General features: G+C 38.6%; 1 protein-coding gene across 15 annotated transcripts in view; it reads right to left on the bottom strand.

Moving 5' to 3' along the window:
• The window catches only part of CDC42BPA (CDC42 binding protein kinase alpha), a 329,438-nt gene extending 314,656 nt beyond the window's left edge, over positions 1–14,782 (bottom strand). For 14 of the 15 annotated variants that reach the window (XM_032317316.1, XM_032317323.1, XM_032317320.1 and 11 more), the window contains exon 1: positions 14,566–14,743. In XM_032317316.1, the coding sequence (XP_032173207.1) occupies positions 14,566–14,743 (178 nt within the window). Of the gene's footprint in view, positions 1–14,565 lie in introns of all 15 variants that reach the window. The other variant, XM_032317331.1, reaches the window with a different exon arrangement.
• Between the last annotated feature and the right edge of the window lie 564 nt (positions 14,783–15,346).

Here is a 15,346-nt window from a genome sequence, read left to right as displayed (position 1 = left end):
TTGAATGTGGTACAAAAGGGCAGTACCAGAGAATTGGACGGAGGTCGGGGGGCTGTTGGTGATGGAAATACTCTGCATCTTGACTGCGCTAGAGCACTACATTTGTTAAAACTCACAGAATATACACCAAAAAGAGTAAATTTCACTATATATGAATTATGCAAAGAATTTTTAAAGATTTTTTAAAGGTGAGGAGCATCTGGTAGCTTGTTTGGTTAAGTCTCTGACTTTGGGTCAGGTCATGGTCCCAGGGCCCTGGAATCAAGTTCCTTACCAGACTCTTTCCTTGGTGGGAATCCTGCTTCTCCCTCTACCCCCTACTGCTCAAACACTCTCTCTTTCCCCCTCCGACAAATAAAAAAAATCTTTAAGAAAAAATAAGTTCTTTAAAGGTGAGAATGGAAAATAAATATAAAGAAAATTATAAACACACACACACACACACACACACACACACACACGCGCGCACGCGCGAGCCACCAGGTGGGGAAGATCAAAGTAAGCACAGGTGGGGACAAAAACCATGGTGGACCAGAGCAGGATCGTGAAGGCTGAACTAGATGAAAAGGATGTCCATAAAAGGGCTGCATGGGATCACTTCTGGGATATTCTTGCCAAAGACGTATCATCATGAGGAAACAAACCCAAATTTAGTGTTACTACAAGTGTTGCAAAATACTGGCCCATAATCTTGAGAAATCTCAGTCTGAAGACTTAGTACAGACTGAGTGAATACTAAAAGGCATGACACCCAAATACAACATGTGATTCTGAACTTTTTCTATAAAAATATTATCAGCAAAACTGACAAAACTTGAATGAGGCCTGATGATTAGATGACAGTGATAGTAACACATCAATGTCAATCTCTTGATTTTAATATTTGCATCATGGTTATACAAGAAAATATATAAAATACACACAAACATACTTGGGAATGATAGGAAATCAATAGGCAATATATTCTCAAATGGTTCAGAGGAAAAGACACTGTACTGAACTTGCAATTTTTCTGTAATTTTTCTTTGTTTCAAATTTGTGGGGTTTTTTAAATGATGAAAAAGATGAGGAAAACAGACAAAGACTGTATCGTTAAAAATTCTGTATGTCACACTAAGGAGTTTAAATGTCATTCCAAAAACTATTAGTAGTCACTGTAGGATATTAAGCAGGATGTTGATATGATCAAAGGATCACGTTGTGTTTTTTAAAAATCGATCTACTAGGGCGCCTGGGTGGCTCAGTGGGTTAAGCCGCTGCCTTCGGCTCAGGTCCTGGGATCGAGTCCCGCGTCGGGCTCTCTGCTCAGCGGGGAGTCTGCTTCCTCCTCTCTCTCTCTCTGCCTGCCTCTCTGCCTCTCTCTTCTGATCTCTCTCTGTCAAATAAATAAATAAAATCTTTAAAAAAAAAAAAAATCCATCTACTAAACAGTTGCCTGGGGCACCTGAGTGGCTCAGCCAAGTAAGCATCTTCCTTTTGGCTCACTCAGGTCATGATCTCAGGGTGCCGGGATTGAGCCCTGCATCAGACACCCTGCTCAGCGGGGGAATCTGCTTCTCCTTCTCTCTCTGCTCCTCCCCGTGCTTGCTCTGTCTCACAATCTCTTTCTCAAATAAATAAAATCTTTTAAAAAATAAAGTAAAAAATAAACAAAAGCCCTGGGTAGGATTCACAATATTGTCAGGTTAGGGACACAGGTAATAATGAGGTTATACATTACTCAGCATTTAATGGAGAAACAAAAGCATGATTAATAAGGTAAGATCCAGAAATGGGATCTATTTAGATATGTTTAATACAGGCAAGTCAACTGAGCAGGATAGACACAGAAGTTGAATAAAATCAGGATAACCCATACTTAACTGAGATTACCACAGGAACACAGGCTAAAGAAACAAAAATGATCATACTTAATCATAACCTGATGCAATGTAACACAGCAAGGGGGGGAAACTGTTAACTTAGCACGCATCCGTGAGAAATGGGGTGACACATACAAAGGCATGCAGCAAAAAGGCAGAAAGAGAAATCACACCAGACTTGCAAACACTACTGTGGCTTTAACCATAAACTCTAGGAAAATCTTTATAAGTATGGAGCATGGAGAAACTTTATGGTATCATACCAGTATGTCAGCTTGACTACATCCCTGAGCTTTCAGTCTGTTTTTAAATGCTTCTTAGTTATAATTTTTGGTCAGGGCAAAGCCATACTTAGCTAGCAATACAATCTTAAAGTGGGGCTTTAGCCATTGCAAGCTTTTCCTCATCTTTCCAAACAAGCATTTTTTTAAATCTTAGAACAGATATAAATGCTTAACTGCTGTTAATAAAGCAACTTGGGGCATTAGCCACTCCCAGTACACCAGATATTTAAGGATGGGATCCTGGCTGCAGCAGAACAACTATCTTGCTTTTACCAAACCCTCATAAAGTCTGCTTAGCTTTGTTCTGTTTCCCTACAGTCACACAATCTCTCGAATTCTGGACCAATGCAATGATTAGAGAGGCAGCTGCACTGAAAAACGATCAAGCTGTACGGAAAACAGAAACGACTAGGTTGAGCAGGAGCATCTCTGCAAACGAGTAACTGCACACACGAATTCAAAAGCATGTACGGGGTCTTAATGTAAACACACATCCATCCATCCAGTGCAGACCTCCACGCTCAACCGAATAAAAGACTACAGCTTCTAGGTGCTACAAAGGGCAGTGCTAAAAAATGTTAAGCAGAGAAAGAATAAAGGCAAGTCATTCAATCCTCCACCTTTGGAGTCTGATGTAAATTGCGACGATATGCAAAACACCATGTGATAGATTTTAGTAACAACCTCTGTCACATGAGCAGTTCAAAGGCTCTGACAGCACCTACTGAGTCTAGTACACAGTCATTTCCCAAACTGTTAAAGTTCCTCATAAAAAAGGTTCAAAAGACAAATGACTGAGGCAAATTCTAGGTAAAACAGGTTAAAAAGGGTTTCTGTACAGCACAACTTTTTTTTTTTAATAATTTTTTTAAAGATTTTTATTTATTTATTTGAGAGACAGAGATCACAAGTAGGCAGAGAGGCAAGCAGAGAGAGAGGAAGGGAATCAGGCTCCCCGATGAGCAGAAAGCCCCATGGATGTGGGGCTCGATCCCAGGACCCTGGGATCACAACCTGAGCCGAAGGCAGAGGCTTTAACCCACTGAGCCACCCAGGTGCCCCTACAGCACAATTTTTAAAAAACTTTTACTCTGACAATGAGTTTTGTAATAGCCAAAGATGCAATAAAACTATTTCTCAATCTTACATATTCACTGAACTCTTAATCTTCATAATATTCATTTATATCCCTTGAAATATAGTTTAGAAAACACTAGTATATACTGTTCATTTTCTTCATACTTACTGCTAGACCACAACATGTACTTACGGGTGCTGCATAACCCTTAATCCACAAAAAGTCCTAAGTGAACAATACCTCAATGATCTTTCGTGATTATTTTCATCTTTTGAGTCGAGGTCTAGAACTGTACAACTCACTTGCAGATTGGAGCTATATAAATATAAAAATGAAACATAACTAGCCATGTAATAATATTTGCTGTTGGTGATGCAAAGAATAGGTACTGGCTTGATATCTGCTGAAAATAGTTCAGTTAATAACAAGATGTTCAATGCAAAATATCTTGTTCTAAAAGAAGGAATAAGATGCTGTTGGCACAGTCACATAATGAAAGGCATCTCCAATGCCAATATCATTTAAATAAAATATTATCAGTAAGAGATAAATATTTGTTACTGATGAAATACATCCCAGTATTAATACAGCTACACAATCCAATTAAACTTTACCAAAACAATAGTGTTTTAGTTCTTCCTTTATCATAATGCTAGACAAAAACTTAGAAAACCAGATAAAAGGGGCAAATGGGTGGCTCAGTCAGTTAAGTATCTGCCTTCTGCTCAGGTCGTGGTCCCAGGTCCTGGGATAGAGCCCCACCACCGGGGAGCGGGGGTGTCAGCGGGGAGTCTGCTTCTCCCTCTCCCTTGACTCCTTGCCCCTCCTCTTGCTCTCTCTCAAATGAATATATAAGACTTAAAAAAAAGAAAAAGAAAACCAGGAAAAAAAAAAAAAAAGGAAATATAAATCACCAGAAAAGGAATAAACCTAAATCAACTTTCAACCTTTTGCAAAATAAGCTATTACTATTATGTCCATTTTTTCACAGATGATAAAACAGGGAGAGGCTCAGTAACTTGCTTAAATCATCCAGCCAATAACCAAAGCAGTCAGTCTGAATCCAAAGCCCTTGCTCTTTACCAGTATATTCGTTTAGAAAGGAATATTTCGGGTTGAGGTATTCCACTTGCAGATCTTCACCATGGAAACTCTAAGTAAATTTAATTAAGCTTTATCACTATGAATAGAGCAAACAGAATAGGTGGGGGTTTTTTTCCACTGATTAAGCCTACAGTGATGTTTAAGCAATTTGAAATAAAACCTAAAGTTAAATGACTGCACATGACTGAACTAATTCACATGTACTCTTAAAAGACTGTTTTCAACCACATAAGAAGTACTTTCAAGCATAATTAGATTTGGGGAGAGAAGAACAGTGTTGACGGGGAAGAAGGGAAAAATAAATGTGTATCAGAGGGGAAAGAAGAAGAACTAATTAATCTGTCCCCCTATAAGCAATTTGTCTTTAAATAATCAAACAGAATTATCCTCTAGTCTTATTATCTGCCACCCTCATATCCAGAGAAGTTTATGGTAATCAGAGAGCTGCTCACATCGGGCTGAAACAGCACCAATTACCAACATCCCCCCTTGTTCCAGGACAGCACCCCCTCAGCCGAGACACTGCAGAGTACTGAACCTTATATATACTACATTTTTTGCTATACGTATATACCTATGAAAAAGCTTAATTTATAAATGAGGCATAGTAAGAGATTAACAATAACTAATAATTAATATAACCATTATAAAACTATACTGTAATAAAAGTTATAATGGCTGTAAACGGAGTCTCTCAAAATATCTCATTGTGCTGTACGCAGCCTTCTTGTGACCACGTGAGATGATGAAATGCCTACGAGATAAGGTGATATGAAGTGAATGTCAAAGGCACTGTGACATAGCATCAGGTTATTGTGCTTCCAAGATAGTCTTTATTTCTCTTTTTCTTTTTTTTTTCCGAATTGAAGATATATGGCAACATTACATCAGCACCATTATTCCAAAAGCATTTGTTTTGTGTCTGTGTCACATTTTGCTGTATTTCAAACTTTTCATTATCACATTTGTTGTGGTGATCCAGGGACCAGTAATCTGTGATGTTACTGTTGTAACTGTTTAGGAGCACTGCGAACCTTGCCTGCAGAAGACGGAGAACTCAGCCGATAAATGTGTGTGTTCTGACTGCTCCACCAACAGGCCATCGCCCAGTCTCTGTCCCCCTCCCTGGGCCTCCCTATTCTCCATGATGGGATGCGACAGTACTGAAATTAGGCTGGTGAAAAACCCTACAATGGCCTCTAAGTGTTCTAGTGAAAGGAAAAGCCTCCTCTCACTTTAAATCGTAACCAGGAATGATTTACCTGGGTGAGGAAGTCATGTTGGTAGCCAAGACGTGCCAAAACCCAGGCCTCTTGTACCAAACAGCCAACTTATGAAAGCAAAGAAAAAGTTCTTGAAGTAAACTACACGTGCTACTCCAGTGAACACACGAATGAGAAGAGAGCGAAACAGCTTTACAGCGCATACGGAGGACGTTTCGGTGGTCTGGACAGAAGAGCCATCAGCCTTCTGCCAACATAGCCATCAGCCAACATTCCCTTAAGCCAAAGCCTCACCCAGAGCAAGGCCCTGACTGAACTCTGGGAAGGCTCAGAGAGGTGAGGGAGCCACAGAAGAAAGTCTGACCCTGGCAGAGACTGATTCACAAGGCTTCAGGAAAGAAGTCGTCTGGACACTTCGAAGTGCAAGTTGAAGCAGCAGGCGCTGACGAAGAAACTGCAGCAAGTTCTCCAGAAGATCCAGCTCCGAGAAGTCATGAAGGCGGCCACATGCAACATCAGATTTCAATGTCGATGAAACAGCCTTGCCCTGGAAGATGCCATCTAGAACTTTCACAACCAGAGAGAAGTCAATTTCTAGCTTCAAAGCTTCGAAGGGCAGGCTGACTCTCCTGTGAGGGGCTCGTGCAGCTGGTGACTTTAAGGGGAAGCCAGCGCTCCAGTGCCATTCCAGAAATCCTAGGACCCTTAAGAAGAATGCCAAATCTACTCTGCCTGTGCTCTGTGACCAGAGTAACAAGGCCTGGATGACAGTACATTTGTTTACAACCTGGTTTACTGAAGATTTTTAAGCCCACTGTTTAGACCCACTACTCAGAAAAAAGATTCCTTTCAAAACATTACTGCTCACTGACAATGCACCTGGGCACCCAAGAGCTCTGACGGAGCCGGGCAATGAGCTTAGTGTTGTTTTCATGACCACTAACAGAACATCCATTCTAAGCCCATGGATCATGAAGTAATTTGCACTTTCAAGTCTTAATACTGAAGAACTACATTTCATTTGGCTACAGCTGTCACAGAGCATGATTCCTCTGACAGATCTGGGCAAAGAAAATAAAAAACCTTCTGGAAAGGATTCACCTTTCTGTTTCATCTACTCTAGATGCCATTATGAACATCTGTGATTCATGGGAAGTCGTCAAAATATCAACATTCACAGGGGTTTGGAGGCAGTTGACTGCAGCCCTCAGGGAGGACTCTGAGGGGTTCAAGACTTCAGGGAAGGAAGTCACTGCAGAAGGGGAGGAAAGAGCAGGAGAACGAGAATCAGGAGCGGAGCCCGAGGACGGCACGGACGGGCTGCAAACTCACGATGGGACCGAACGGATGAAGTTGCTTCTCATGGAGGCGCAAGGAAAGTGGTTTCTTAGATGGAATGTACTTCTGCTGGAGATGCTGTGAAGATCATTGAAACAACAACAAAGGTTCGGAATATCCCATAAACTAAGTTGATAAGACAGCAGCAGGGTTTGAGAGGACTGACTCCAGTTCTGAAAGAAATTTTCCCATAGCTCCAATGCTATCAAACAACATCACATGCTACAGAGAAATCCTTTATGAAATGAGGCAAACTCATTGTTGTTTTAAGAAATCGCCACGGCCACCCCAACCTTTAGCACCCACCACCCTGACCAGTCAGCAGTCACCAACATGGAGGCAAGACCTCCCAGCCGCAAAAAGATTGCAACTCGCTGAAAACTCACATGATGGCTACCATTTTTAAACAATAAAGCTTTTTTTAATTAAGGTATGTCCTTTTTTAAGATATAATGCTATTGCACATTTAGTAGACCACAGTAATGTAAACATAACCTTTATATGCACTGGAAAACCAAAAAAAAATCATTTGAATCAGTTTATTAGGATATTTACTTTATTGCAGTGGTCTGGAACCAAACCCTCAGTATCTCCAAGGTATGCCTATTTATGTATGTTTTTCTCTTTAATAAAAGGATTGTATTTTCTGGTTTCTTTACATCAGATATAAATAGGTGCTGGCACTTGAAACCCATAGCTTCATACATATGTTATGGGTAATATGGAAATTCCACACTAGTTCAACAGTCTGAAACCAATAGCTTAGTTAAAACACTGTAACTTACAAAAACAACAGTTAGTATGGTAATGAATTCTAAAACTGGCCAAGTCATTGATCTTTTCCTCTTAAATATCACTAAGTAATGAATAAAACTATTTCAGGTAAACACTTTTGCAACGTATAAACAACTATAGTAACTAAAGCTACAAAAGATAAAGTGAGAATTTCTGTATTTACTGTGAGTTCTTATACTTGAAAAGCAAGTTTAATTAGACCAAGAAAAGGTCATAAATAGTCTTCTCAGTAATTTCAAAGACTGTAGGAGCTGACAGCATTGGTTGATTACTCTGTATCTAATTTCACTCTACTTTATAAGGTGCTTTTCCTAGATGTACTTGTTCATCACCATCACACTTGTGCTAGACCACCACGATCAAGTTTCTCTCTCAGTTCGCATGACTATCGCACAATGGACAATTAAAAATCCACAACCACTAAGTAAAAGAAAATTTATTCTGATTCAGATTCTCTCTCAAACCACACAGTATCCCAAAATTATCTCTCTTTCTAATCCTCATACAAGGAATACCATGACCTCGTACTGAAAGTGCATTTCCCAAAGAGTATTCCATGGAACACTGGTTGCCATACATCTTCCAGATATTCTTTAAAAATATGGTTCTATAATCATACCAACTGTACAACTTCTAGGATAACTGGCAGTATTTCTGATGTTTAATTTTGTTTAAAATAGCTTCTCAAATTTATTTAGCCACATAAACATCTCCCTTCCCTCCCTTACCACTAAGCACCTATTAATATCCCCTGGGTTTCCAGAACACATTTTGAAACTAGGGATGGGGCTAGAGTGAAGAAGCCCTAATTCCAAAATAGAACCAAACAGTTCATAGGAGGAAAAAATTAAGGGTCAAACAGCAAGATGGGAGAGGGGGGAGCCAGATCTTCATACCTTCTGTTACCACAAGAGCTAAAGTGCTGCCTTCCTACAGCAGCAGCTAAAGAAGCATTAGAAAGGGGGTTAGCCAATATAAGGTTAGCCATTCCCCATGTACTAACTGGAAAAGAGGTGGACACTAGGAAGAAAGAACAAAGCAAATACTGGGAAGAGTGATCCAAGTGCTCTGATGGACATCAGTGGGGAAGAGAAAGAAATTCTCTCGACCTACAAAGGAGTTTTGTATGCAGTGATAACAAAAAAATCGCCATTCCTACATCTGGGATGACCTATATTTACAGTGAGGTCATTCAAAAACAAAAATTATGTAAAGAAATTCTTGACGCATTAACATACAGTGAAAGCAGCGGAGCAATTCTTGGCCATAGCTTCTGAAAACTTGAAGTCACTCCCACTGGTAGTTTCATGAGTAGGAAGGGACAGAAAATTGATGGAAGCAGCAAATCCTTCTCACTTGCATCTACTCTAGAGTTCATCTGAAGTAACGGGAAGATATAACCAAAAAACTAATACCAATATCTACAAGTCATATGATCATCCCTCATGTTCAACAAACTTCCAACTCTGACAATCAATTAGCCAACATCCAGGACCCCAAAGTCAGAGAAGGAAAAACGTCAAAGGAAAAAGAAATGAACCATCAAAGACTCACACAATACAAAGGAGTAAAGTTGGGGCGCCTGGGTGGCTCAGTGGGTTAAGGCTCTGCCTCTGGCTCGGGTCATGATCTCAGGGTCCTGGGATTGAGCCCCGCATAGGGCTCTCTGCTCGGCAGGGAGCCTGCTTCCCCCACCTCTCTCTGCCTGCCTCTCTCCCTACTTGCAATCTCTCTTTCTCTGTCAAATAAATAAAATCTTTTAAAAAAAAAAAAAAAACGAAAACAAAACAAAGGCGTGAAGTCAATTTCTCTGTTCACTAAGTTCTTGTGAACTAAACATACCTATTCACAGTGCAGACTTAAGTAGCAACCCAGGAAAACACTATATTCATGCTCATTTTTATCAGTCATCCTTTCTCCCGTTCTCCATCCCTCCTTCAAAGTTTCTTGCTCCTCCCTAAATTCCTCTTCTTTAAATTCTTAAGTCTGTCCCTAAATTTATCCTGTGTAGTTTTGGGGGGGCGGGGGAAGGAACTTGGTCTCTAATCCTTTTGCTGTCAAACAACATATTTTAGCTTCATCTACACTAGAGTTTCAAACTTTTTTTCATCTATAAGCTCATCTTCAAACTTTTCTTCATCTACACTAGAGTTTCAAATCTATAGTAGAAATACAGGAAGACACAAGAGTTTTGCATGAAAATACTTATTCTTTCTAAACATGATGTCATTGACATTTTCTATCCTGGTCTATTTAATTTTAAATGCTGGTTGGACTTAGTAAATTGACTTTAAAATCCATCAAAATCAATAGGATGAAATACAATGGACCATTATATACAACATACTGGCAATAAGAGTGCCAAAGGAGAAAGGATTTCAAAGCAATTTTTTGACTGCCACTGAGGAGTAGATTATTAATTCATACCAAGTTTGGTTCCTTTACCCTAAAATAGCCTGGGCTTACTCTATAATATTAATCAACTCCCAGGAATTATGAAATATTTCAGAAAATTGCCAACATTATGCTATTCGTTTTTACACTGCTATACTAAGGTATGCCCTACATATCCATATGAAAAATAAATTCCTAAAATTCTTAAACTGTTACTCCTAACATGCCCATTCTCACAGAGCAATAAATTCTTCAAAGAGAGAGACACACACACAATATCAAATGATTTCACTCATATATGGAATGTAAGAAATAAAACAAATGAATGCAAAAGAAACAAACCAACAAAACAGACTCTTCGACACAGAACAAAGTGGTGGTTGCCAGAGGGAAGTTGGATGGGAGGTATGGGTGAAACAGATAAAAGGAATTAAGAGTAGTTTTATCTTGATGAGCACTGAGTAATGTATAAGATTGCTGAATCACTGTATTGCACACCTGAAAATAATACTGTGTTAGCTATACTTCTATTAAAAACAGAAACAAATGGAAATGCTAAAGAAATAGCCACTACTTATTGAACTTGCTTCTACCACATACCAGCATTGTATTAGGTCAAAAAATTCTACTTGCTCACTATCGTTCTTAGGAAAAGAATAATAGATGAGTAGTATAAAGGAAACAAGTGCCCACTCTGTATCTCCAATGACATTTACGACAATCCTGAGGACTTAAAAATAAACTTAATCATCTGTACGAAACGAACACTTTGATGGTTTGGTATGACAAATTCTACTAACATAAAGCTAGTAAGGAGCCACAGATATGAAGAACCAGGTGTCCTAGAAAAGATTCAGATACTTCTAAAGAAGGCATTTCCACCTCACTTAATTGACCCACACCTGAAAAAATGTGAATTACCTTTAAAACTACCCCAGTGAAAAGTTTAAACCACAGTACCCACTGAAGTGCTCTAGTAACAAGCTTATTATTAATCATTTAGATATATTTGTGTGAATACACTAAATAACCTATAAAATTATATTAAGGATAATTTTAAGTGAAATATTACAAAGTGCAAGATTCAGAAACCATCAAAAAAAGTATATAGATAGCCTTGCTTGCTTCTTTTGTATTGAGTAACATTATCCTACATGTATTCTTTAAGTAAGTTGGTAAAGAATACCCTAAAATTCCAATTTCCTATTTTAAAGTAGAGGGTAGCCAATTCAATGAAATATGCACTCATTTTAGTCACTGTTAGCAAATAAGTTTATAATATAAATGTTATTCTCACTTTCACAACTGTATTGTAACTTACTCTAGGGTTATATACTACTGACATCAAAACTATTACTTCATAAACAAACATTCAAACCATTATCATTTCACCAGTTAAAAAACAAGGACACAAAAGTCTTTCAAATCTTACTGGATATAACTAGAAAATATATATTATTAAATCTAAGTGGTCCATGGCCTTAAGATACTCTTATCCCCTTGCTCTATTGCTCACTGCCTTAATTTCTTCTTCCTCTCTAAAACTTTACTTATTTCCTCCCTCAAGCCATCAGCACAAGCAAGGAATGCTGCCCTCCTCCCGACCAAAAAAAAACAAATCTGAGTAAAATATCAGTTGTTTTTGTCATGATACTGTAATGAACAAAACATTAACTATACCAATGTAAAAGTGAAATGGACCATAACTAGGAATAAAGTGAAACTTATAGAAAGGAAGCAAGGCAGACAGAACCTTGGCTGACTCCATTTTTTAAAGTTGCCTATCATCACCATAAAAATAAGGCATAACTAGATGGCAACATTCATTAATGTAAACAGCCAAACACAAATATACACCATGTAATACAGAGTATTTAACTATTACTGCTCTACTGTTGCAAACACTGAGTCTTTTAAAACTCAAACTAAAAAGTGTATCATTTAACGCAAATCAGAATTATCATATTTAAGCCCAATGAACAATCCCTATAAATTTCCAATACCAACCAAAAAAATAATGTTTAAGAAATTAAATTGAAGTCATTTCACTATCTGGAAACTTCATCTGTTCTTTATATAATGTTAGATGATAAGAATAACATAGGACATATCCCCAAAATGTAGCAATCAAGTTCAACGCAAACAACAACTGATTTATTTCAATACTTAAATGGAGGAACAGACTGTCATTCTTAACCTAAATTCTCAAATAACTTAAAAATAATAAATACATCACTCAAGATACACCTTTTGACAGCTTTTCCATTCTTAACTTTTTCTTAGTCCTTACCCAAATGTCTATGGTTGTTAACTCCCACTTTTGAGACCTCACACTTAAAAATGCCTGACTAGACACTGCCTACCCCAACAGCGTACTAATTCCTTAAAAATTCTAGACTCTTTTTCTCTACTACTAAGAAAAACAACACAAGTTTACTGGAGACTGTACATTTTTGTTACATCCTGTCAGACTTACTAAGGAGGCAAAATACGAAGGATACCACTGAAACTTAACCTACTTTAAACTGTGCAAAGTCCCTGGTTTGAAATACTCAAAACATATTAAGAAAAATAAAGTATATTTGGCCAAATACTTACTTGACTTTTGGCTTAAACTAAATATGCATAAGCAAGTTTTTTAATAGAGATATAAGAAACAAAATCCAAGAAAACATCTTTGGTGAAAAAATATAAATTATTCTAGTAAAACAGCAAAATACCTTCTTGCATGAAACTATGTAAACTCAACCAAAAGGCAACTGAGGATACGGTTTTCTTTTACCACAATTTTAAAATCATATTTATTACTGGTACACACACAGAGTTCTCCCATCATTTTGTAGATGAGAAAGAACAGTTACTAAATGATAATCGTGATCATAGTCAAGGGTGTCCCTATGGTACTTAATTCAAGAACTGAAATTCTAAAAGTACCTAAACTCTTTCTTTAAATTTTCAAAACACTAAAAAAAAAAAGAAAATCTCTGAATCTAGGAAACATGGAATGCAAAACAACATACGTTTTGCAAAATATTTTACTCTACAAATAAAAATAAAAAACATATGAAACCAGTACCAAAGTCAATCAAAACTGTCTCAGTCTTAAGAGAGAAGATAGTTTAGAATTCTTAGTATAAGAATTCTTAGTATAAGCCTGGCGGTCTGTTTGTAAAAATCATCCTGTTCACATTTATAAAGACATACATACACACATACACACATACACACACACACACACACACATTTTTAAATACCTCATGACATCAACTTGTTAGAAAACTTCTGATACTGGCAAGTTGCATAAAGTTATTATCTATAGGCCATCTTGAATGAGTTATCTACCTAACCAACTAATTTTTCATAAATTTCAAATAAAAAAATAAATGAACAAAATAGTCACCACTTGACTTTTACTTCAAGAAAATACAGCTTTACTTGGGAACAAAGACATTTCAGGACAAACATTTTCCAACAAACTATAATTATTAATATTCCAAAGGTACAAACACTTCTTTAGCAAATACTCCTCAAAAGCCGGTGTACCAACACAGGTGTGGGTGGTGATGTGTGTTGTTCCAACAGAGCCGCTGGATGTTGGAATGTGCTCGCGTGTAACACGGGAAGCAGAACTTAAACCAAGCCTTCAAGCCTGAAGGTCACATGGAGCGGCTCCGCTCATCTCTGATCTATGGCACTACAGCGGGTCTTCGAAATCACATCTCTTCGGGAAATGGAGACAAAAATCTCACCGGTTTAGATCTGCATTAAATTTATAGTCCGTCTAACCCTCAAGTGGGAGCTGTTCCCAAACATTCTCCACCAACTACTATCACAAAATTTTTTAACTATTATGTCATGCTATCTGAAGAACATGACAGTTTTGGGAAAGCCCATGTTTAGTAGCTTCCTTTGCTTGTACCACAGGGAGATGAAAACAAATCCCCGAGATCACCACCTTCCAGTTCTTGTTGACCTAAGACGTTTGTTTGACTATCTCCTCCCCTTTTCAAGAGTGATTTCCAAAGACCGGGAAGGAATGCTTCCACCAATAAATACCTTTCAGCTGAATGTGTGTTATTCCGCCATGCGTTAGGCGTGAGCAGTAATCCATTTTGCTCATCACAGAATTGTTCAAAATCTCTTACTATAGACCTCTAAACGTAAGTTCTTCCTCCTAAATTCCACCTTAAACCAAGGCAATAATTGAATCGCACGGTTTTACTCTTGGGAAAATATCTGCCAAAAACTTAGCCAAAAAAAAAAAAAAAAATCTTGAATAATTGGTATCTATACCTTCATGGCACATCCATTTAAATGTACGTACCATACCCATTATTTGAGTCTCGGTTATAAACACATGGTACACGGACCATCTATCTGCCTATCTACAGACTGATGAGAGTGGACAGCTTACTCACGGTAACTCCCCTGCGACATTAAAGCCCAGCGCCCACCTCCAGGGAGCTTAGTGAAAAATACAAACTCACCCCATTCCAGGTATTCAAGAATGTTCTTCTCTCTTCGCAGCGGAGAATTATTGCATTCATCATAAAGGCAGATGAGTATATCCAACAGCGTCTCCACACTGAAGCACTGCCCATTGGTCTGAGCGGGCCCGTCCAAGATGAACTGCTCCAACTGCCTCAAACGCACTTCCCCGGACATGTTTGCTTCGGGGTCCGCCGCTTTTCCCTTCAGTGAGTATTATGGTTTGCACTACGAGTGTGGGATTCTAAATGTTACAAGGTGCAGTTTTAAAAATAAACCCTTCGTCCCGCACACCACTGTCGTGCACGGCAGGTACGGAATGACACCCCGACACGCCAGGAAGCTCCCGTCACCGAAGCGTCTTCGATTCCGCACAGATGCATGTATCGGGAGGGAAAGTTACCATAAAATAGATCTCTAAAACATCTTAAAAAGAATAATACAATTAAGTCGTATATTTAAATAAAATAATAATTAAAAGTACAGCGAACCAAAGAGTCAGGACTTCTTTAAAAAAAGAAGAAGAAGAAGAAGAAAACAAAATACAACTCTTCTCCTTCATTCAAAATTCAGCTCGTGCAACACAATCCCGCAACGAATCCGGCTGCATCATTAATGAATCGGGTCCGATCCGCATCAGCAATTCACTTCCCGGGAAGGAGGAAGACGGAAAAGGGAGGAAAGCCCCAGAAGGTACATGGGGGAGGGAAAAGCTCGGCGCTGCTGCAAAGGCGGCCGCCCGCCGCTGGGAGAGCGCCCCGGCGGCGGCGGCGGCGGCGG

The sequence above is a fragment of the Mustela erminea genome, chromosome 17, assembly GCF_009829155.1.
Source record: "Mustela erminea isolate mMusErm1 chromosome 17, mMusErm1.Pri, whole genome shotgun sequence".
Lineage (NCBI taxonomy): Eukaryota > Metazoa > Chordata > Mammalia > Carnivora > Mustelidae > Mustela > Mustela erminea.
Note: the sequence above shows the minus strand (reverse complement) of the source record. Positions and strands in the feature narration are given on the sequence as shown.